The sequence below is a fragment of the Heptranchias perlo genome, chromosome 21 (genome assembly GCF_035084215.1).
Source record: "Heptranchias perlo isolate sHepPer1 chromosome 21, sHepPer1.hap1, whole genome shotgun sequence".
NCBI lineage: Eukaryota > Metazoa > Chordata > Chondrichthyes > Hexanchiformes > Hexanchidae > Heptranchias > Heptranchias perlo.
The window spans coordinates 25,512,173-25,535,179 of NC_090345.1; the positions used below are offsets into that span (position 1 = coordinate 25,512,173).

Below are 23,007 nucleotides of genomic sequence, written 5' to 3' on the forward strand. Positions count from 1 at the left end.
TTAAAAGAAATGAAGAAAGAAATTGCAGATGCAGAAGTCATAATTTTCCAAAGCGCTCTAGATTCAAGAATTGTGCCCTTGGATTGGAAAATTGCAAATGTCACTCCCTTATTTAAGAAGGGAAGGAGGTAGTAACCAGGAAACTACAGACCTGTCAGTATATCATCAGTTGTGGGGAAGTTACTGGAATCTATCATCATGACTTTGTGACTGACCACTTGGACAAGTATGAGCTGATCAAAGAGCACAAATTTATGAAAGGTAGGTCATGTCTGCCTAATCTAGTTGAATTTTTGAGGTCACTAACACATTGGATAGGGGAGTGTTGCCTATATGGACTTCCAGCAGGCATTTGATAAGGTTCCGCACGAGATTTAGCAAAAAGTGCACTGAGTTGGAAGTAACCTCTGACACAGGTCAGTAATTGGTTGGGAGGTAAAAGACCGAGAATATGGATAAAGGGGATGTTCTCTGATTGGCTGGATGAGACAAGTGATATTTCTCAGGGATCTGTACTGGGGCCTCAGCTTTTCACTTTTTTATTTATATATATATATATATATATATATATATAATGTGTGTGTGTGTGTATATATATCCTATCTATCTATATAATGACTTGGGTAAAGGAATAGAGTTGTATATCTAAGTTTGCAAATGACACTTAGGAGGCACAGTAAGTTGTGTAGATGGGAGCATGAAGTTAGAAAGGGACATAAACAATTAAATGAGTGGGCAAATCTGGCAGATGGAATTCAATGTGGGGAAATGTGAGGTCATCCATTTTGGATCAAAGGAAGACAAATCGGAATATTTTCTCAATAGTGAGACATGAGGAACTGTGGAGAAGCAAAGGGATTCAGGTGTCCAGGTACACACATCACTAAAGGCTAGTCCACAGGTACAAAAATGCCTTATCTCAAGGGAACACAAAAGTGAGGAAGTGGTGCTTCAGTTGTACAAATTCTAGGTCAGACACTTATCTGGATTACTGCGTTCAGTTTTGGACGTTGAACCTCCGTAAGGATATATTGGCCTTGGAGGTGGTCCACAAAAAATTCACCAGAAAGAGACCAGGGCTTAAAGGGTTAAATTGAGTACATGCTGCAGAAACTTGGTTTGTGTTCCATTAAATTTAGAAGATTGAGGGGTAATCTAATCATGGTGTTTAAAATGATAAAGGGATTCAATAAGGTAGATATAGAGAAACAATTTCCTCTGGTGGGGGAATCCAGAACACCGGGGTCATAATTTTAGTTAGAGCTAGGCCAGTTAGGACTGAAATCAGGAAGCATTTTTTCTCACAGGAAAGTGGAAATCCGGAACCCTACACCACCCCCCACTCTTTCCTCCCACCACCAAGATGGCTGTAGATGCTGTCAATTGAAATTTGAGATTTTTGTTTGGTAAGAGTATCAATGGATATGGAGAAAAGACTGTTAAATGGAGTTGACGTACTGATCAGCCATGATGTAACAATGGTGGAACAGGCTCGAGGACTGGCCAACTCCTGTTTCTTCTCCTTCACTATGGGAAAGCTGTTGGCTTTCACTTGGGATGAAACAACTTTTTTAAATCTATTACTTCATAACATGTTGACTGCATTGCTGAGTTACTCGTCGTGATATTTTTAACTATATTTACTGTCCTTCATGTAGACTTTGTTTCAGTATTTGAGTGCAAAAATTTTTTTTCTCAAACTATGAAAATTGCAGGTATTTAATTTATGAAATAGTCTGAGTAATAGTAAAAATTTAAATTAACATTTAATCTCAGTGTCCCCTTGGTCCTATGGAGTTTCTTGTCTGCATGTATGGCTTTAGTAATTCGAGAATCAGCCGGTTGTTTATGTGGATGACTTTATTCTGATTCAGCAGTTGTCCTTCCCTCCATTGGTATCTCTGTAAACTGCAACTTTGGCGCATGAAATTCAGTGCAAAGAAGCTACTCAGGATACTGAGCTGCTCTCTCTTGCAGCAACCCACTGTGCTGCTTTATGGAGGCTGGCTTAAAGGATAAGTGTCATAAACAAGCTTTTGTGATATGTACATCATGGTAAGCATCGTTTAGGCTTGTCAAACTAGTACCAATAATTGTCATTAAATTAATAGTATACCATTTTACTCCACCACCCTGAACTACTGATGTCTTGTTTGGTCCTTGTATTTTTTCCTAAATGTTCTTGATAAAATTCAACTAAACTCAATGTCTCTGGCATTTTCTCATTTTTAGTGTTTGCTGCTTAAGAGTTTTCTACAAATTTCTCAGCAATCCATACATATTTGGCAAATCCTTGTACTTAGCAGAAAGATGACCACAGTGCAAACTAAGTAGACTTCAGTTAGCAACAACTTATTGTGACATTCAATTCTGATCTTTCTAATTGATCTGACTTGTGATCTCCCTGTTTACATTAGACATACGGGCCCAGAATTTGCTGGAGCATCGTGAGTTGGATTTTTTTCCCCTCTCTTCAGCTCCAATTATTTTTGCGCAGCAAATTGCTGGAAATGCGAGTTGGTTGGCCTGTCCCAACTTATTCTGTATAGTGCTTCTTTTAGGCCACTCCTTGGCCTTTCAAAGTCTTAATTTTCCCCAGCCCATCTTCTAGCCTCCTAGAATCACAGGTTACATCACGGATGGAGGCAATTCGGCCCATCAAGTCCGCACCGGCTCTTTGCAAGAGCAATCCAGCCAGTCCCACTCACCCACCCTAAACCCCGTAGCCCTTCAAATTTTTTCCTGTCAAGTCCTTATCCAGTTCCCTTTTGAAGGCCATGATTGAATCTGCCTCTGCTACCCCCTCGGGCAGTACATTCCAGATCCTAACCACTCGCTGTGTTTTTTTTAAAAAAGTTTTTCCTCATGTCACCTTTTGGTTCTTTTGCCAATCACCTTAAATCTATGTCCTCTGGTTCTTGACCCTTCCGCCAAGGGGAACAGTTTCTATCTATTCTGTCTAGATCCTTTGTGATTTTGAATACCTCTATCAAATCTCTTCTCAACCTTCTCTGTTCCAAGGAGAACAACCCTAGCTTCTCCAGTCTATCCACATAACTAAAGTTCCTCATCCCTGGAATCATTCTAGTAAATCTTTTCTGCACCCTCTCTAAGGCTTTCACATCTTTCCTAAAGTGTGGTGCTCAGAACTGGACACAATAGTCCAGTTGTGGCTGAACCAGTGTTTTATAAAGGTTCAACATAACTTGCTTACTTTTGTACTCTATGCCTCTATTATTTATAATTGTAAACAATTTTACAACACCAAGTTATAGTCCAACGATTTTATTTGAAATCTACAAGCTTTCGGAGACTTCCAAGGAGGAAGCCTCTGAAAGCTTGTAGATTTCAAATAAAATCGTTGGACTATAACTTGGTGTTGTAAAATTGTTTACAATTGTCAACCCCAGTCCATCACCGGCATCTCCACATCATGTCTTATTTATAAAGCCCAGGATCCCGTACGCTTTCTCAACCTGCCCTGCCACCTTCAACGATTCGTGCACATATACCCCCAGATCGGTCTGTTCCTGTACCCCTTTTAGAATTGTGCGTTCTAGTTTATATTGCCTCTTTGTTCTTCCTACCGAAATGTATCACTTCATGTTTTTCTATTAAATTTCATCGGCCACGTGTCTGCCCATGCCACCAGCCTGTCTATATCCTCTTTAAGTTTATGCTGTTAACCCAGTCATTTATATGAATTGAACTGGTTTTGCTGGACACTGGCTGCTCCTTGCTTGACTGCTAGGGTTCAATCTGGTGCCTGTCATTTAAATAGTTTTATGTTGTATGTTCAAAATGGTTGAACAAAAGTTTGGAGGAAATTAAAAAGAACTGTTGTATGGTGGAGTGCAGGAAAATTAAAACGTGCTGTTATCTTTTGCTCTGTTTTTATACTTGTTTTGCTGTGTAGGATTATGCAACAGTAAAAGGGAACGGGGGGGGGGGGGGGGAAGGGTGGAAAAAAAATGTTAGGTACATGCAGCGAGTAGAGTGAACAGGTTGAAATATTAGATGATACATGACCTTACAGTTTATTAGTACACTGGAGCTAAGTTGGGATTTGGCTGTTGCCCAAGTTGTATGGAAACTAGCCAGCTGATCCTGACCCGCACCTAATTTAGAAACATATGGTTGAGTGTCTTGTTAATATTTTACATTTGTTTGCTTATGTTGTTGATTTGTAGTTGTCCAGCTTTAGGTTTTTAACAGAGCACTGGGCGATCCAAGGAATCCAAAGGCCTATCAATTAGTTTTTAAAGTTTCAGCTCACAAACTAACACTGAACAAAAAGACCTTCACAATATTGCTAATTTTAAACTGGTTTTCGAACCACATACTTGTAATATTATCAACCTCCTAATTCTGGAAGTTTTCCTCATTACCATACCATGGAAAAGGGTATGCTGGGAATTGTCTGCTCGTCCTATATAATACCTCATCACCTCAATAACTCCTAGTTTACAAGATTTTTACTGAAGGGATTTTCTCTCAGCAGGCTGTCCGCAGATCAGTCTTCAGATTCCTTATGTAGTAATTTTGCTGAGTCAGTTCATAACATCTTATCTGATTTTCATAAGTAATGCAGCATCAGACTCCGATCATGTCCTGGATTTTAAAAAGATGTTACATTTTTGGGATGAGATATCAGCTTTCTCTACTCATTTAAATGATATGCCTTAAATTTATAAAAACCTCAACTTTGCTGATTGTCGTTGGAGAATCCAAAATTCTAGGTGGTCAATATTGACTGCCTTCACCTGGCATTGAGGTGGTAACGGCCTCAAAATGGGATTGGTAGTCTTACCGCTCCCTTAATGCCAGCAATGCAGCCGGCTCCCTTTTGAAAGGGGCCAACTGCCGGGCATCCAAAGTGCCTACCTGTTTCAGGCTGTTTAAGCCTCTCCAATTTGGAAATTGGTGTCTCACGACATATAGGACTCTGATTGCCATTTTGGTCAGAGCCTACGCCGTGCACACACTGACCAGTTCCAAGGGCGATGGAACCAAAGATAAGTGAATTAATTTTGTGAGCGCACAAAAATAACCTGGGTATCTGCCACCCTCCACAATCGCAACCTCTCTTGCCCACTCTTTTTTCACCCCTTTTCCTTCCCCCCCCCCACCCCCAACCTCAGCTGGCCTGGCACGATCTTGAGACCTCAATCTGGCGAGCTGCATTGGGATGCCTGTTTGGCGCCCCCAGTTCACCTGCCAAATTTAAATGAGTCCAGGGCTTCAAAATAGCAGGGGCCTCTTTGGCACCGGAATGGGCGGCTGACCAGCACGCTCCACTGGTCGGTCATCCAAAAGTCAAAATTGACCTCCCAGGTGTCTTGGAAAGGATGATAGGAACAGTCGAGTCTGTCCTTGAATACTAGCTCAATAATAAAGCAATACATTCTACATAATCAAAAAGATTATGCTTGGAAATTGATAAATATATAACCACAAATATTTACATTTTTGGAATTGGCACTCTAACACACTTGAATCAATTATAAAGTGGTAAATTCTGCATTAGAGAATTTTGTGTTTCTTGGTGCAGGAACTATAAATTATGTATGGCATTTTGAAAGCACATTAGACTTGGTTTTCTGATTCATTAAAATAGAAGCCTTTGCTAGAAGCATTAAAATAAATGTTGAAATGATTTTTGTCTAGTCTCAATATACTGCAAGGTCCAACAGATTTACTCCTTTGTACCAATCAAATCTAGCTAATTGTAACAATTTTGTTTCTCTAACGTTCTTGCAATAAACATACTATCAACTCCATGTTTTAGTTGATGTTCTGCCCCAGTAAAACTGTACAAGTATGCAAGAACAGTGTTAGAATGGCTAATGGCATTACAGGCTGAGCAGATTGCTTGAGAGTAGTACCTTAGTAGTGAGTCACTGGCACTGTGGAAGGCATCTGGGCTCTTTTGCCAATCCCTCAGTTGCTAATAGTTGAGCTAGAACTGGTTTTGACAATAGTATGTTCCATAGCACATACACCATTCTTTTCTAATAGGTTACACCCTGACAAACTCTGCACTTGATATTCTGTCCCAACTTTCAATGAGTAACCAATTTACCTTTTGTTTATATTATGAATCACTTACTGTTAAGAGTTTTCAGTTAAATGATTGGTTCACTGTACTTAAAGATTAAACATTGAAGCATTAGACAATTCCCTCTGACAATGAAAATGTAAAACATAGTGAAGTGAATATGGGTTGTAGCACATTTAGTTAGATAAAAAGACCTCATGTAATAATTTCTGTGTGTATCAGAGGTAGTGAGGATGAAGTGCATCACCAGACAAAATTTAGTAAGTATTATATTGCATAAAGATAATACACCATGATGTTTCAAATGAGTAAAATGTGGTAATACTATAACATTATAAAGTATTACTTGCAAAAATTCATTTATATCTTCACCTAAGAATTGTATTGGGACTGCTAATGTTATACTAAATTTAGTTTTTATTTTAAAATTTAGTGAAATGCTGACACCTAGTGGTTAAAACTCTGGTCAGAAACAGCAAGGGAAGTGAAATCATTCCTGCCAAAAATCAGCACCAGTTTAAAAACACACATTTTTAATAAAATTATAAACTGCAGGAGTTTCACCATCAACATCTTCCCTCTAGTGTTTCTCCCATTATCACTGGGAGAGGACAGCTGGGTGATTTTCTCCCAGGCCTGTTATGCTCCTCCTAACTGGTTGCCAGAAGCTGTAAGAAAGTGGAGTGCTGTACTGTCCGAGGTGGTGTACTTTGAGTCAAAATTACAATTTTAATGGGAAGTGCCCTCATGTCGAATTAAAATATTTTAGGGCGTCCCTCCTCGTTCAGATGTAGTCTTTTGTTTGAGCCAAAAAAAACAGGTACGTTCATGCTGAGTTATCTGAACTTTGGCAAGACAGTGATAATGGAGCTATGCTTGCCCCTAACCTTGCTATTGCTGGCTAGTTACAGAAAGGAAATTGGCCAAAGTTTCTACTCTTTAACCATACAGCGACCTCTGCTAGAAGTGCTTGTGCGGAAACATCGCACAAAAAAAATCAACAGATCATTCATATCATTTACTACTTGTGTAACTTTGCTGTGGGCACTGTTTGTCTACATAACACTGACTGCACTCCAAAAGTACTTCAGTGATTGTGAAGTGCTTTGGGACATCCTAAACATTGTAAGGTTCTATATACAAGCAAATTCTTATTGTGGAGACAGCTTTTAGGAACTTTTCAAGGCATTGCTGAAAGGCAGGGTCAGAGTGCTTTCTTTTAGTATCTGCTAAGAACAAACAGTTGTCTTCACAATGGCATACAGACTTTGTGGCCATGCTCTGAAGGTAACAATTACTCCTGTTTTGACTGGTTAAGTCTTGTCATCAAGTAGCAGCTGAGTGTGGAAATCACTGGGCAACTCATGGCACATGTATTTGGATATGAAATGCTTTAATTAGTCGACCCGTATCACTGACAGTTATCTTTATCGTGAGAGGGCTGCAGCTAGTACATCATAGCCGTCTGATGCACTTCAAGCTCTGCTGAGTCTAGTATTAAACTGTGGCAAGGGACACTGGATTACAGGAACTGAACATTGTACATAAAACTTATCAAAATTTTACAAACTTCTGAACTATTCCTGTGAGAAAATTGAAGCCAAATTTTGGTACTAGAACTAACCAGGATTTTCCTGATGTGGAGGAATGCATTTTGTAATAGTGATAGTTGAAGAGTGGATAATGATCATTTGCTGGCCCTCTTACATGAACAGAAAGACCTGTATGATCCCCCTTAAGAGTCCCCAGTCATCCACTCTTTATTACCCTTTATTGTGGTCTCCCTATGGCACACATAAACCCCTACCCCAGATCATAATACTTACATTTATCTTTGGGGCTTAGTTAAAGATCCATTTTCACAGCAATGATCTTGTGAATGTAAAAAAATCTAGGCATCATAGTCATTGTCTTCACTGTACATTTTGATTGGTGATGCAGTACATTGGTAATCTAGTGGTGGGACATAGGTTTGTATTTCAAATTTGCCACATAAGTCCCTGAACTCATGAGGCCCTAGCTCTTTATCTATCTCCCTCTTGATTCATCTACTAGGAAGTCTGAGAGCAGCTCCAGCTGACTTGCCCATTGTGTCTTCCTGTCTCTCTCAACATATGTTACATGATAGTAAATTAAAGGGCTAGAGAAGAATCATTTAAGAAAAGAAAAAAGCCAAAGCGAGACAGAAGAAATGAAATGTTGGTGTATACTAATGGGGCTATTTCCACTGGACCGGTGAAGGCTAGCGGGAGCTTTCACAGAAGTTTTTAAAACATTATCACGCTCAAGAAAGCGCTTTTAATATAGAAAAACAGCCCAAGGTGGTTCTCAGCGGTCTAATCAGACAAAAATGTACACCGAGCAGAGACAATCGAAAGCTTGGGTGGTAGAGAACAAGGATTTTAAAGGAGATGCTAGAGGGATGGAATAAGTTAAGGTGCTCGAAGCTGGTGCTAGAGTTTCAATCAAAGCCGATCATCCACAATAACGTGGTGGCTGGTAAGGACCTTGTTCATGAGTGAACGGACATTCTGGAGGAGTGGTTATTGTTGATCCAGAGTCTGTGGGAACAATCGTAAATGGGATAGCCAGGCCCAAAGTAGGTTGGCGAGATTAACCCCTAGCAATCATGCTGGGCAAGAATGGAGGCTGGGGAAGCTGGGGGGGGGGGGGAATTTGCTGCTGTCAGGGAGGCAGCGATGAATACCTTGATAGGCCCTTCGGAGAATGCCACGAGGAACAAAACGTAGCTGTGGGCTGATGCAAGGGGGATTCAATAATTATGAGAGGGTGAATAGAAGGAGACTATTTCCTCTGGTTGGGAAGTCAGTGATGAGGGGCCATCAATTTAAAATTGTTACCAAGGGTGAGGAGAGAGCTATACAGAGCAGTATACCATGGAATGCTTTGCCAGAGAGAGTAATTGAGGCAGAGACTAGTGCATCTTTTTAACGGAAAAGTGCATATTTGAAGCAGAGGATGACAGAGGAGAGGGGGGAGGAAGCAAGGCAGGAGGATTAGTTTTGGATTGCTCTAGCAAAGCCACTGCTATCGTTCTTGAACCAAGGGTAGACACAATGCATCTTCAATTATGGTCATATACATTGAAACTAAAGAATGTCAGTGGACTATCCAGAAATGAAGGGAATGCAGAGAAAGATTTTCTCTAATTAACGATTCCTTGCTCACTGCTCAGTTTTCAAACAAAAGGACAAAGTTAGCAGGTCAAGTATTTTAAAAACTCAGAAATAAGGAACAATATATGAGATATATAATATCATCTTGAAAATTTCACTTGCACTGAGGGGAAAATATTTCAAATTTTAAAAATATATTAAGTGTCACATTAGTGACAAAAAACATTGAATTGTTTTCTGTAGACTATAGTTTTCTGTATAGTACAGTTTTCAGGAACAGCTGTCAGTAAGACACATGCAAACAGTACTTGGAATATTTTTAATTCTTTATATTTTTCACTGTTAACACAAATTGTTGAAGAAGAAATATAGAAATTGAAAGACTGACTTTAAAAAATGATTTTACCTGCAATTGGAAACTGTCACTGCACAGCTACCAAAAAAGTTTCAAGTGAAAAAGGTTTAACACTAATAATGTTAACCCAACATGGCTGCACACAACATCTGAACAACAGAACAGCAAGTTTTATGACACAATTTAACAAACGGTAATAAAGAGCTTTCTAGATTAAATGATAACACTTTAGCCTAAAAGAATGTTTAAACAAAGAGTTTTTCCACACACAAATACTTTTGATCTCCATCATTGGGTGATGACCCATCTTCTAAGGGGTAGGTTAATATCCAGGTACAGGGAGTATCTCTCCCCTCCACCTCTCAGCAGTGGTATGCGCTTCCATAGATTCACAGAAATCACCAGACATTTTGTCTTTGCTGATTTAAAAAAACTTTGTAACCTACATACAAGAAATGTTTGCTAGAACTCTATAATAAAAGTAATAGAGTGGAATCATGATAAACACATACTTAGCAAAGATAAATGTTTGGATCAGGACTTTGCATGGGTTATAATAATGTGCAATACTAAACTCAGCTCAGTTAGTCATTCACTTAGCAACTGAATAAAACTAAAATAAAACACAAAACACTTTGTTATTTGAAAACATTAACCAAAAATTAAGTTTTACAGGAAACTGTTAATGTAACATGAGCTGCTGTTTTTAAGTGAAATCAGGCGATGGATTGATAATATCCAGTGTGTTGAGTATCAAGAAAATAATTGATAGTGGAAATGCTTAAGCATGAATCAGAGTTATGCTTGGGTAGTAGCTTGACCTAGAGCAAGAGTTCTATATAAGAGGAGTGAATGGGAAGGGATCCGGTATCCAATGACGACTGTGACAGCTAAGTGAACTGTGCTGCATAATGCTTTTTACTGGAAGAGAGTCCACTCTAACCACACCACACCATAAAGATCATCACTGCTGGCCGTCACATCCCGTATTACAGTTCATCCTTCTTCGCCAGCCTCACTGATAAGAAACTGCACTGATGATGCACGTAGAACTAAGACCATGATAGACTCAAATGTCTAGACAAAACACATTTGAGGTGAGTTCATATAAAAATGCCACATCATGAAAAAAAGAACAGTTTTGTGTGTTCAAGAAATGGGAGTCCTTGAGGAACAAATATTTTGAAGTCAAACTTGCTGACAAACGATACAAAAGGGTTTGTTCCTGAGATGAAGGGAAATGCTTCGAGCTAGCTATTAAAATTCCACACCTAAGGCTACCATTTTCTGTCAATAACATTTCACTCTCTCTTATCACCTATCAAACACTTATCTCAAATGATATAAGAAAAATCTACCCAGTAAAGTTTGTGATCAACAGATAAAAGATATGAAGGAACGTGACACACATTTATCAACAAGGACATTTCATCGGAAAACACACTTTGTAAAATACTTCTTAGTTTCTGTTGAGTGAAGGGAGTTCTCTTGGGTTTAACGCAGCTTTTATCCCCATCCATGGATAACACTGTAACATCCCAAGCTGGCAGCTGTAAAGAGTACAAATTCTTAGAAGAGTTTCAGGTCTCAAATATCCTATAAATATTCCATTTTTATAATGATATTTTCAGTGTCTCTTGGTCCCAACCCTATAACCGGATGAGCTCTGTAATATGCTATTGCTCAGTGGTGTGCTCTCTGTCGCCTTCATGTTTTGTGGGCTGATTGGGAGATGGAGTGTGGGAAGGATGCACCACTGCAGGAAGGTTATGGGAGACGGGCACCCCCCCGGGAACCATTCCTTCCATGGATGCTGGGATTCCTGCAGGTGTTACGCCTACTATACCAGGAGGGTACCTACAAAAGAAGACAGGATCAAATGAATGTAAAACTTCCAGAAGGTACAGAGAAGCTTGACTCAGACACTCAGTTCTACTACTGATTAACTCTCGGCAGTAATGCTCTTCTTCAGTATTCCGGCCAATGAGAAACTGAAAACACACTTAAAAATCTAATGTTGCCATTTCAGTTTTATATGTCTCTGCACACCTTGAAAAACATGCCAGACTCCAAACAAATTACATTCAAGACAAAGAATACATCAATACCCAAACACCATCTTAAAAAAAAACACTACCAGAAAATGCAGTTCATAATATTGGGTTAGAGGAGAGGGTGAGCTTAGCTGTGATGGCCCATAGTTTGAAAACCCTGCTGGCACTCATTATCTTTGGTTACTTATGAAAAATGGACACTTGAGTGAAGTATTGAAGAACTGGCATTGCCTACGGAGCTGAACCACAGCACAAACCAGCACTTTTAGGACTGAGGGCAAAGGGAGAAAATGGGGAGAGGGGGAACAGAAGCTACTCATCACTTAATCTATTGAGTGAAACATAACTTTAAAACATATGTTTTCCTTACCTTATAGCATTTTGTCACCAGATGATATCAGCTGCTGGCTGAAATACATGGCAAACTTCAAATATCAATATAGGAGGGTTTTTGTGAATGAGGAGAGTTCACAACAATTAGTCTTTCCTTTTCTAATCAATAAGGAAGTTTGTTTTCTGCTAATGAGCATTGTGCACTCTACTGCTAAGATAGAAATGCACAGAACTCCATTTTTGCTATCTTTAAGCCAGAAGCAGGTAGCCTCCTGCCATCATCCAATGACAAAAAGCCGTTAACCATCTCTCCAGAGGTTTTGGATTACTAATCTAAAAGGAACTTTTAGAAATGCTAACAGCTAATGCTTCCCTCACTAAAACATCTTAAATCCCAGCTCTTTGCCTTACATTTTGTTGGTAAGACAATACTGGTGCCTACATTTAATAAAAATTCTTAAAAGAATGATGTCAGGAGTTGAATACATGATGTGAGCAGCTTAGCTGAAATTTAATCAGTGACATCATTGTTGGACAAGTCCATTCAGAGCAAGTGGAGTCACGTAAAATGGACTGAAAACCTGAAAGTGTACATTTAGGATTTAAAACCTTCTAACATTATCATTTCCATTACTTGCTAGAATTATGCTTTACTATCAATAATTTTGTGTGCCAATGCTCAATGAATCTGCATGGAATTACTTTGTCCACTATTCTAACTGAGGCATTATGCAACCGTTAAGACATCTGTTAAAACAGCAGAACAGCAAGTTTACACAAACATATTCGTCGTTTAGACACTACAGCACAAGGTGTCATTTCTGGGCTATAGTTAGTCAATTTTGAAAAAATGATGAAAGTGCAAATATTTCATTTTCAAATATAAGTCAGCTGTGTGTGGGTGGGGGGTGGAGAAAGATTTTTGATTGAAAACATCCTGTTCTCTCTCAGGGAAACGAGTGCAGTTCTGGACTTTTAAAAAATAACTTATCAATTGGACATGAATACCAGCGAGGTTAGTTCACACTTATAAAAACCCTACAACTGCAAGATTATCATAGATCACAATATTCTTATAAGTGAAATATCCACTATAATTTACCACAATAGGTATCTACTTACTCTTGTTAGTGATGTTCCCTGCTCTTGCCTCTGACTGCAAACCTCCTCTTTTGGTTAAGGATGGTGGGACAGTTTGGAATATATATTGTTCAATGGCCATCATCAGTGCCACTCAATGATTGGATGATAGCAAAGCAGTGGTTGTACCAGCTTCCCCAAATCCTCCAAAATGAAGGGTTTAATTGTCCTGTATCTGTCAATGCTGCTAAGCTCTTCCCAGTGATGACTGGTGAATGCGTCAGGGCTGTACATTAAACTCAAGACCATTCATATAGGACCAGCCAATCAGCAAGAGCTAACAGACAATATTGCCTTTAATTAGCAAATTCTAATGCTTTAGGCATAAGGCTTTCTCTGTCACAGTATGTTTTCAATTTTTACTGCTATATGTCCACTGTGAGAGATGTCAAAGTCATGAAATATCAGTAGAATATTCCAACAACATTGCATCTTCATCTGTGGAGTAAAGTCAAAATATTAATCAAATCAGTAAATATCTTTGCTACAGCCGGCAAGGTATTTTCTACATCAAAAACACAATTTCTCCAGTCCATTGTGCCCAATGTCTACAGTCTGACGCTAGGATCAATGTCATGACTATACATGCCTTTCATGATGTCAGGACATCCACCCGAATGGGTAGACAGAGCCTCGGATAATGTCTCATCTGAAAGACGGCACCTCCAACAGTGCAGCACTCCCTCAGTAATGCACTGAGGTGTCAGCCTAGATTATGTGCTCAAGTCTCTGAAGTGGGACTTGAACCCACCACCTTCTAACTCAAAGGCGAGAGTGTGACTACTGAGCCAAGACCGACACCAGGGCGAAGTATTAGCTATCTGCCAGAATAGGGGGCGTAACAATCTCTAATAATAGAGAATTTCCATTCAAAAAGTCTGAGCACAGATCCTGGCTATGACGAGATTTCAAGATCACCTAACCCAATAGACAGTCACAAAGTGAAATATCTCACAGCAGTAACTCGGTTCATCTCTGGAATTAAAAAAAATACAAGCAGGTAGAACTAGACTACGCAGCAAAGCATTTCTCCTGTTCGCTGTTAATGAACAGTGTTTGATAGCGACTGCGGAGTATCTGCACTCCAAAATGGTACATGTTAAAGATTGAAGAAGGACAGTAAGGAATCCAGGAGAAGAGAAAGGGCTTCAAATTGGTAGTAAAATTAAAATGATGATAACTAAATTTGCTACATCTAGTAGAGATTGGAACTGAATTTATTTCACACACACACACAAACACACAAATAAATAATCCTCTTACCTGTAGGTGGCCCCATTGAGCTCTGGGTGGACAGCCTGCTGGTCCATAGTTGGCCAGGCAGCAGTTGTAACAAAGTAATCCTTATTTACACAGTTTCTTAAGCTGTCTGGGATTCGGCCTGGAGCGAACAAAAAGGGAAGGCAGGGATACCAGAATGAAGAAACTACAACTATACATTCGTGAAGAAAATGTCAAACATAACAGCTGTAATAATCATTTACCTCAAAGTTGTCACACCTATAATGAGATTAAAATATCAATAATTCTAAATATTATAATTATTATAACCTTTGGAGTAGATTGATGAAAATATTTACTTACATTCAAAAATGTTGCACCTTTCCATAACTACACATGAATAAGCAACATTATTTTTAAAGTTACTTAAATTACATCTAAATTACATCTAACTGTCAGGTGCCCTCACCTGTAATAGCTCTTCGAATCTCAGTAGCAGCTGCTTCTCTCATCTCCAGGGATGCCTGCTCACTATACCAGGATGTGTGCGGTGTGCAGATCAAGTTGGGAGCATCCTTCAGTGGGCCTTGTGTAAAACTACACAGGAATGAAAACAAGGAACAATCCATTTTGATTACGATCTCCTCGCGTGTGAAACAAGCCAGTAAGACAAAGCAATGAACCATGCCAACAAGGCAAACTCATAAAACAAGAATTATCAAAGCTGTCAACATTGTCGCTGAATACCTGAGGCTCACTCAGGCCAAAAACCTAAGTGTTACAAGCAACAATCTGTGTCCGCCATATGGGCCACAGGGCATGACCAAGTGGCATTAATGCATTCTTCTCTCTTTCTTATCCTCTTTTATTTTTCTCACACCCCCCACCTGTGGGAAGTAGCAATGAATGTTCTTGTTTTCTTTGGCTGGAGAATGAGAGACAGCAATAGAGGCCAAGCTACCTCAACATTCATGACAGCAGTGAGATGCCCAAATTATGCTATTAATACATATATTAATATAGTATCACATCAAAACTATAGGGCCTCTGGATTCTCTCCCTCACATTTACAGAAATGGCAGCATCTACTGGCATAGTACACAGGCCCGAGAATAACCATAAAATCCTGGTTAGACTGACTAGTGTAAACTTCACACTGGTGATCTTTAGCTGATTAACAATCATACCATTGTATAAGTTACAGCTCCAGTGTGGCCAGTTGTAAAAACCTGAGTTAAGGTACCAGTTATGCAATGGATTTTCATGCTCCTAAAATAAAAGATTTAAATTTGTATATGATAATATGTACAGACATTTTTAATAGTGACATCTGTAACTATTTTCTCAATGAAACATAGAAATTATTTAACAGAAAAAAATATATTTTGAATGACACAACATCAAACCTCAGTTCAAATAACCTTTGTCACAAATCATCTATCCTTTAGTTTCAAGATAAAGCTTTTCTCTTGGTAAAGGTTATTTTGCCTCTGCCTGTAACATAAATACTGTTCATTCCTCTTTAACAAAGCTTTGTATAATTTACTGTTTTATGTAGAGAAGCATAATACAGTGAATGTGCTGTTAGGGCTCAGTGACTGAATAGTAACACTGGAAACTTGATGGTACTATAGCATCCAGTTATACCTTGCCACACAAAATATCACCAATTGAAAGGAGAGAATGGGCAATTTGCACAGTTAAGCTGAAAAAGGGCAGAAAACTTTGGCTGTAGGAGAACAGAGTGTATGCTCATCATATTAGAAGACTATCAGGACTAAGGAAGTACACTGCTTCAACATGGAAATCCAGCAGAACAAAATAAAGTTGCAGGTCACTGGAACTGATGAGTGTTTTGGACAAGATGCTTTTCAGGGAGATGTTGGAATTAAGGACACTGTATTGCACATATAGAGAATTACAGATGCAGGTTTCAGTTAACTCAATAAACAGCAAAAGCAAATTATCAACAGTTTCTCTCTGTCATTTGAAGCTCTTGCTTAATACTGGCGATGGCTCCCTTGGGTGGTTCAGTTGTTGACTACTCTCTCTAACATGGTGATGAGTCAGACTAGGAAACTATTAGGTTCAATCCAGGCCTGTGTTGAGTTAATAATCTCTATTGGGGTGATGGTTGAAGCAATTATAATTGGGTTCAGTGTCTCTGGGATTGAGAAAAAAATATATAGTTTCCACACCCTTTACTTATCTATGCTGAAGTGTATGTGTGTACAGGTTTAAGGCCATCATAGCCAGTACGTACAATATAGAAACTGCTGCCTCTTCTAAACAGTTTCCACTTATTTTTAAGTAAGATGACTATTCCTCCATATGAGCACCACTACTAATCAGTATAGGATTAGCACAGGAACATCTGAGGTGACACGGTACTATATCAGTGAGTGTTGTAGAGAGCCAAGGTGCTACAGAAATAGAACCTATTTATTATAATCATTTACAAAACTTTACTTAAGTTCAATCGTTTTGCTCAATTTTCTGGGAGCAGTTCATTAATTTTGCAAAGTATCAGTATGCAGTTGAACTGTGGTAACACCAGGCTTCTTTCATTGTCAGATGAGGTTGTTCACAGATCTTAGTTCAGAACTTCTACAGATAAAGACTGCAGGCTATGACACACTGAAGCAGTCTACAACTGAATACTGTCACATCATACTTATAAACAAATATAAGTTGATTTACTTCATCTTCATACTGAAATCAGACTGCAGTAGGACTCTGTAAATTGACTCAATTGTTTTGGTAGCTTTTCTAGAATATCCTATAAGTATATGAAGTATGAGTTAGGTGCTTCCAAAGGTCACAACTGAAATGATAATGAGGTCAGAACACAACACTCAACTAATTTGACAATGTTCTCACTATCACTACAGATTACACTTTGTAACAACATAGATCTGTAGTGCAAAATGTCAAACAGAAAATACTGCTGGAGGCTTACACAGTAAATCTGTATGGAACAATAAGGACTAATTGAACTCTGACCTTCACTTTTAGGCGAGATTGGCGATCTGTGTCACCTCTGACTCAATGCAGAAAAAGTATGTTTTAAACAATCTGCAGTAACAAGCAAAACCAATGTGTATAGACAGCATCAACCAATGAGTGCTTGTGTACTTTGAGCAAACAAAAGCACTGAGGTTGAAGGTTAACCTCCCTCAATATATAATTATGGTTTAGCTGGAAGGTATTTCTTCTTGAGTTATTTTTCTTCATACTAACTGAGTTAAGCTGATGGTGTTAGGAATATCAGGGGCAGGTTTCTACATAAAACGTTTATTTGTACCAAAAATTGAAGTATGAAAATGTTCAGACTTAAAACAATTCTATTGCTTTTAGTCGTTATTCCCCAAACACAAAGTGATGTAATTCAACTTTGTGTATACAATACTGATAAAGAAAGACAAAATTGGCATTCCTGAATCAAAAATAACTAATTATACTCATTTTGTAATATCTGTTCAGCTCCCAAAAAATCTGTAAAGTTTTTGAAGCATATCCACATCATAATTGGAATATACCTAAAAACAAAGGTGGTAAAGAAACCCCAAAATAGCACATAAGGAAAACAAATGAAACACAATATTACCCACTATGCATATTTATAATCTTTATACGTGCACTTAGCAAGCATTTCTTTTCAATCACACTTCAAAGGAAAATATAAAGAAACAAATGAAATCACAAAGTGCCAGAGCCAGTAAGTCTGAAGCTTCTTAATTTATATCTGTATGAATGTAGTGTTTACCTGACAGCAATTAAGACTATGTGAGTTTAAAAGGACATATGACTACAGTCTTACAGGAGAATAATACTTGTGTTGTACTCGGTATCATGTTTCTGTCCTAATAAAACAGTATATCCTCTGACTTACTATAAGCGGTGCCATGGGAGATTTGCTAGTATATATAAAGATTTTGTATTTAATATTCGTCTGTCACACCTGAACGTATCACAGTTGAAAGAGTATGTCACATTTGCACATGATTGGATCAAATATCATTTTCATGAAACACCAACAAATCCCAAGTGAACAGGTATAGAATGCACCAATCAACAAGCAGTAATGTAAACTACCAATCAAGAATCAGTAGTCAGAAAATAGTTATCAATAAAAAAATGAGATGAGGAATCAATGAAATTATGTGGTTTTTTTATAATCAGGTTAGTTGCTGTCTTGTTTTCCACTAAGTTGAGGATCTACTACTGGAAATAAGATTTCTAAAATAAAAAACAAATTAACAAATTCACTAGAAAATGACAACAACTTACTTATACCAGTGGTCTTTCCTGTACTTGAAATGTCTCTAAAATTGTTTTCTGTCAGAGGTCAGCCCTTCAGAAACTTAGAGCTTGACAGAGCTTTCAGACTAAACTGAATGAAGAACCTCACCTAGATAGCAGGCTACAACTCACACAACGCATAGTGTCACTGTACAGGCAGTCTGTGCACACCCAGAACGCATAGTGTCACTGTATAGGCAGTTTGTGCACACCCAGAACGCATAGTGTCACTGTATAGGCAGTTTGTGCACACCCAGAACACATAGTGTCACTGTATAGGCAGTTTGTGCACACCCAGAACACATAGTGTCACTGTATATGCAGTCTGTGCACACCCAGAATGCACAGTGTCACTGTATATGCAGTCTGTGCACCCAGAACGCATAGTGTCACTGTATATGCAGTCTGTGCACTCCCAGAATGCATAGTGTCACTGTATATGCAGTCTGTGCACACCCAGAATGCATAGTGTCACTGTACATGCAGTCTGTGCACACCCAGAATGCATAGTGTCACTGTATATGCAGTCTGTGCACCCAGAACGCATAGTGTCACTGTATATGCAGTCTGTGCACTCCCAGAATGCATAGTGTCACTGTATATGCAGTCTGTGCACACCCAGAATGCATAGTGTCACTGTATATGCAGTCTGTGCACACCCAGAATGCATAGTGTCACTGTACAGGCAGTCTGTGCACACCCAGAATGCATAGTGTCACTGTATAGGCAGTTTGTGCACACCCAGAACGCATAGTGTCACTGTATATGCAGTCTGTGCACACCCAGAATGCATAGTGTCACTGTATATGCAGTCTGTGCACACCCAGAATGCATAGTGTCACTGTATATGCAGTCTGTGCACACCCAGAATGCATAGTGTCACTGTACAGGCAGTCTGTGCACACCCAGAATGCATAGTGTCACTGTATAGGCAGTTTGTGCACACCCAGAACGCATAGTGTCACTGTATATGCAGTCTGTGCACACCCAGAATGCATAGTGTCACTGTATATGCAGTCTGTGCACTCCCAGAATCCATAGTGTCACTGTATATGCAGTCTGTGCACACCCAGAATGCATAGTGTCACTGTATATGCAGTCTGTGCACACCCAGAATGCATAGTGTCACTGTATAGGCAGTCTGTGCACACCCAGAATGCATAGTATCACTGTATATGCAGTCTGTCCACACCCAGAATGCATAGTGTCACTGTATATGCAGTCTGTGCACTCCCAGAATGCATAGTGTCACTGTATAGGCAGTTTGTGCACACCCAGAATGCATAGTGTCACTGTATATGCAGCCTGTGCACTCCCAGAATGCATAGTGTCACTGTATAGGCAGTCTGTGCATTCCCAGAATGCATAGTATCACTGTATATGCAGTCTGTGCACACCCAGAATGCATAGTGTCACTGTATAGGCAGTTTGTGCACACCCAGAATGCATAGTGTCACTGTATATGCAGTCTGTGCACTCCCAGAATGCATAGTGTCACTGTATAGGCAGTCTGTGCACTCCCAGAATGCATAGTGTCACTGTATATGCAGTCTGTGCACTCCCAGAATGCATAGTGTCACTGTATAGGCAGTTTGTGCACACCCAGAATTCATAGTGTCACTGTATATGCAGTCTGTGCACTCCCAGAATGCATAGTGTCACTGTATAGGCAGTCTGTGCACTCCCAGAATGCATAATGTCACTGTATATGCAGTCTGTGCACTCCCAGAATGCATAGTGTCACTGTATATGCAGTTTGTGCACACCCAGAATGCATAGCCACATTTTATATGCAGTCTGTGCACTCCCAGAATGCATAGCATCACAATATAGGCAGTCTGTGCAGTCCCAGGATGCATAGTGTCAGTGTACATGCAGTTTGTGCACACCCAGAATGCATAGCCCCACTCCATATGCAGTCTGTGCACTCCCAGAATGCATAGTGTCACTGTATAGGCAGTCTGTGCACTCCCAGATTGAATAGTGTCACTGTATATGCAGTTTGTGCACACCCAGAACGCATAGTCTCACTGTATATGCAGTCTGTGCACACCCAGAATGCATAGCCCCACTCCATATGCAGTCTGTGCACTCCCAGAATGCATAGTGTCACTGTCTAGGCAGTCTGTGCACTCCCAGATTGAATAGTGTCACTGTATATGCAGTCTGTGCACACCCAGAATGCATAGCCCCACTGTATATGCAGTTTGTGCACAATCAGAACGCATTGTGTCACTGTATATGCAGTCTGTGCACACCCAGAATGGCATAGTGTCACTGTATATGCAGTCTGTGCACACCCAGAATGGCATAGTGTCACTGTATATGCAGTCTGTGCACACCCAGAATGCATAGCCCCACTGTATATGCAGTCTGTGCAATCCCAGAATGCATAGCGCACTGTATATGCAGTCTGTGCACTCCCAGAATGCTTAGCATCACTGTATATGCAGTCTGTGCACTCCCAGAATGCTTAGAGTCACTGTTTATGCAGTTTGTGCACACCCAGAATGCATAGTGTCACTGTACATGCAGTCTGTGCACACCCAGAATGCATAGTGTCACTGTATAGGCAGTTTGTGCACACCCAGAATGCATAGTGTCACTGTATATGCAGTCTGTGCACTCCCAGAATGCATAGTGTCACTGTATAGGCAGTCTGTGCACTCCCAGAATGCATAGTGTCACTGTATAGGCAGTCTGTGCACTCCCAGAATGCATAGTGTCACTGTATAGGCAGTCTGTGCACTCCCAGAATGCATAGTGTCACTGTATATGCAGTCTGTGCACTCCCAGAATGCATAGTGTCACTGTATAGGCAGTTTGTGCACACCCAGAATGCATAGTGTCACTGTATAGGCAGTCTGTGCACTCCCAGAATGCATAATGTCACTGTATATGCAGTCTGTGCACTCCCAGAATGCATAGTGTCACTGTATATGCAGTTTGTGCACACCCAGAATGCATAGCCACATTTTATATGCAGTCTGTGCACTCCCAGAATGCATAGCATCACAATATAGGCAGTCTGTGCAGTCCCAGGATGCATAGTGTCAGTGTACATGCAGTTTGTGCACACCCAGAATGCATAGCCCCACTCCATATGCAGTCTGTGCACTCCCAGAATGCATAGTGTCACTGTATAGGCAGTCTGTGCACTCCCAGATTGAATAGTGTCACTGTATATGCAGTTTGTGCACACCCAGAACGCATAGTCTCACTGTATATGCAGTCTGTGCACACCCAGAATGCATAGCCCCACTCCATATGCAGTCTGTGCACTCCCAGAATGCATAGTGTCACTGTCTAGGCAGTCTGTGCACTCCCAGATTGAATAGTGTCACTGTATATGCAGTCTGTGCACACCCAGAATGCATAGCCCCACTGTATATGCAGTTTGTGCACAATCAGAACGCATTGTGTCACTGTATATGCAGTCTGTGCACACCCAGAATGGCATAGTGTCACTGTATATGCAGTCTGTGCACACCCAGAATGGCATAGTGTCACTGTATATGCAGTCTGTGCACACCCAGAATGCATAGCCCCACTGTATATGCAGTCTGTGCAATCCCAGAATGCATAGCGCACTGTATATGCAGTCTGTGCACTCCCAGAATGCTTAGCATCACTGTATATGCAGTCTGTGCACTCCCAGAATGCTTAGAGTCACTGTTTATGCAGTTTGTGCACACCCAGAATGCATAGTGTCACTGTACATGCAGTCTGTGCACACCCAGAATGCATAGTGTCACTGTATAGGCAGTTTGTGCACACCCAGAATGCATAGTGTCACTGTATATGCAGTCTGTGCACTCCCAGAATGCATAGTGTCACTGTATAGGCAGTCTGTGCACTCCCAGAATGCATAGTGTCACTGTATAGGCAGTCTGTGCACTCCCAGAATGCATAGTGTCACTGTATAGGCAGTCTGTGCACTCCCAGAATGCATAGTGTCACTGTATATGCAGTCTGTGCACTCCCAGAATGCATAGTGTCACTGTATAGGCAGTTTGTGCACACCCAGAATGCATAGTGTCACTGTATATGCAGTCTGTGCACTCCCAGAATGCATAGTGTCACTGTATATGCAGTCTGTGCACTCCCAGAATGCATAATGTCACTGTATATGCAGTCTGTGCACTCCCAGAATGCATAGTGTCACTGTATATGCAGTTTGTGCACACCCAGAATGCATAGCCACATTTTATATGCAGTCTGTGCACTCCCAGAATGCATAGCATCACAATATAGGCAGTCTGTGCAGTCCCAGGATGCATAGTGTCAGTGTACATGCAGTTTGTGCACACCCAGAATGCATAGCCCCACTCCATATGCAGTCTGTGCACTCCCAGAATGCATAGTGTCACTGTATAGGCAGTCTGTGCACTCCCAGATTGAATAGTG

At 40.1% G+C, this 23,007-nt stretch overlaps 1 protein-coding gene across 10 annotated transcripts in view; it reads right to left on the minus strand.

Moving 5' to 3' along the window:
• Positions 1 to 9,500: 9,500 nt before the first annotated feature.
• The window catches only part of ctbp2a (C-terminal binding protein 2a), a 245,497-nt gene continuing 231,990 nt past the window's right edge, over positions 9,501 to 23,007 (minus strand). For 9 of the 10 annotated variants that reach the window (XM_068002334.1, XM_068002338.1, XM_068002332.1 and 6 more), the window contains 3 exons: positions 14,768 to 14,895; positions 14,341 to 14,458; positions 11,007 to 11,407 (listed from right to left, as the gene is read on the minus strand). In XM_068002334.1, coding sequence (XP_067858435.1) covers positions 11,227 to 11,407; positions 14,341 to 14,458; positions 14,768 to 14,895 — 427 coding nt within the window. In that variant the 3' untranslated portion in view covers positions 11,007 to 11,226. Of the gene's footprint in view, positions 11,408 to 14,340; positions 14,459 to 14,767; positions 14,896 to 23,007 lie in introns of all 10 variants that reach the window. The other variant, XM_068002331.1, reaches the window with a different exon arrangement.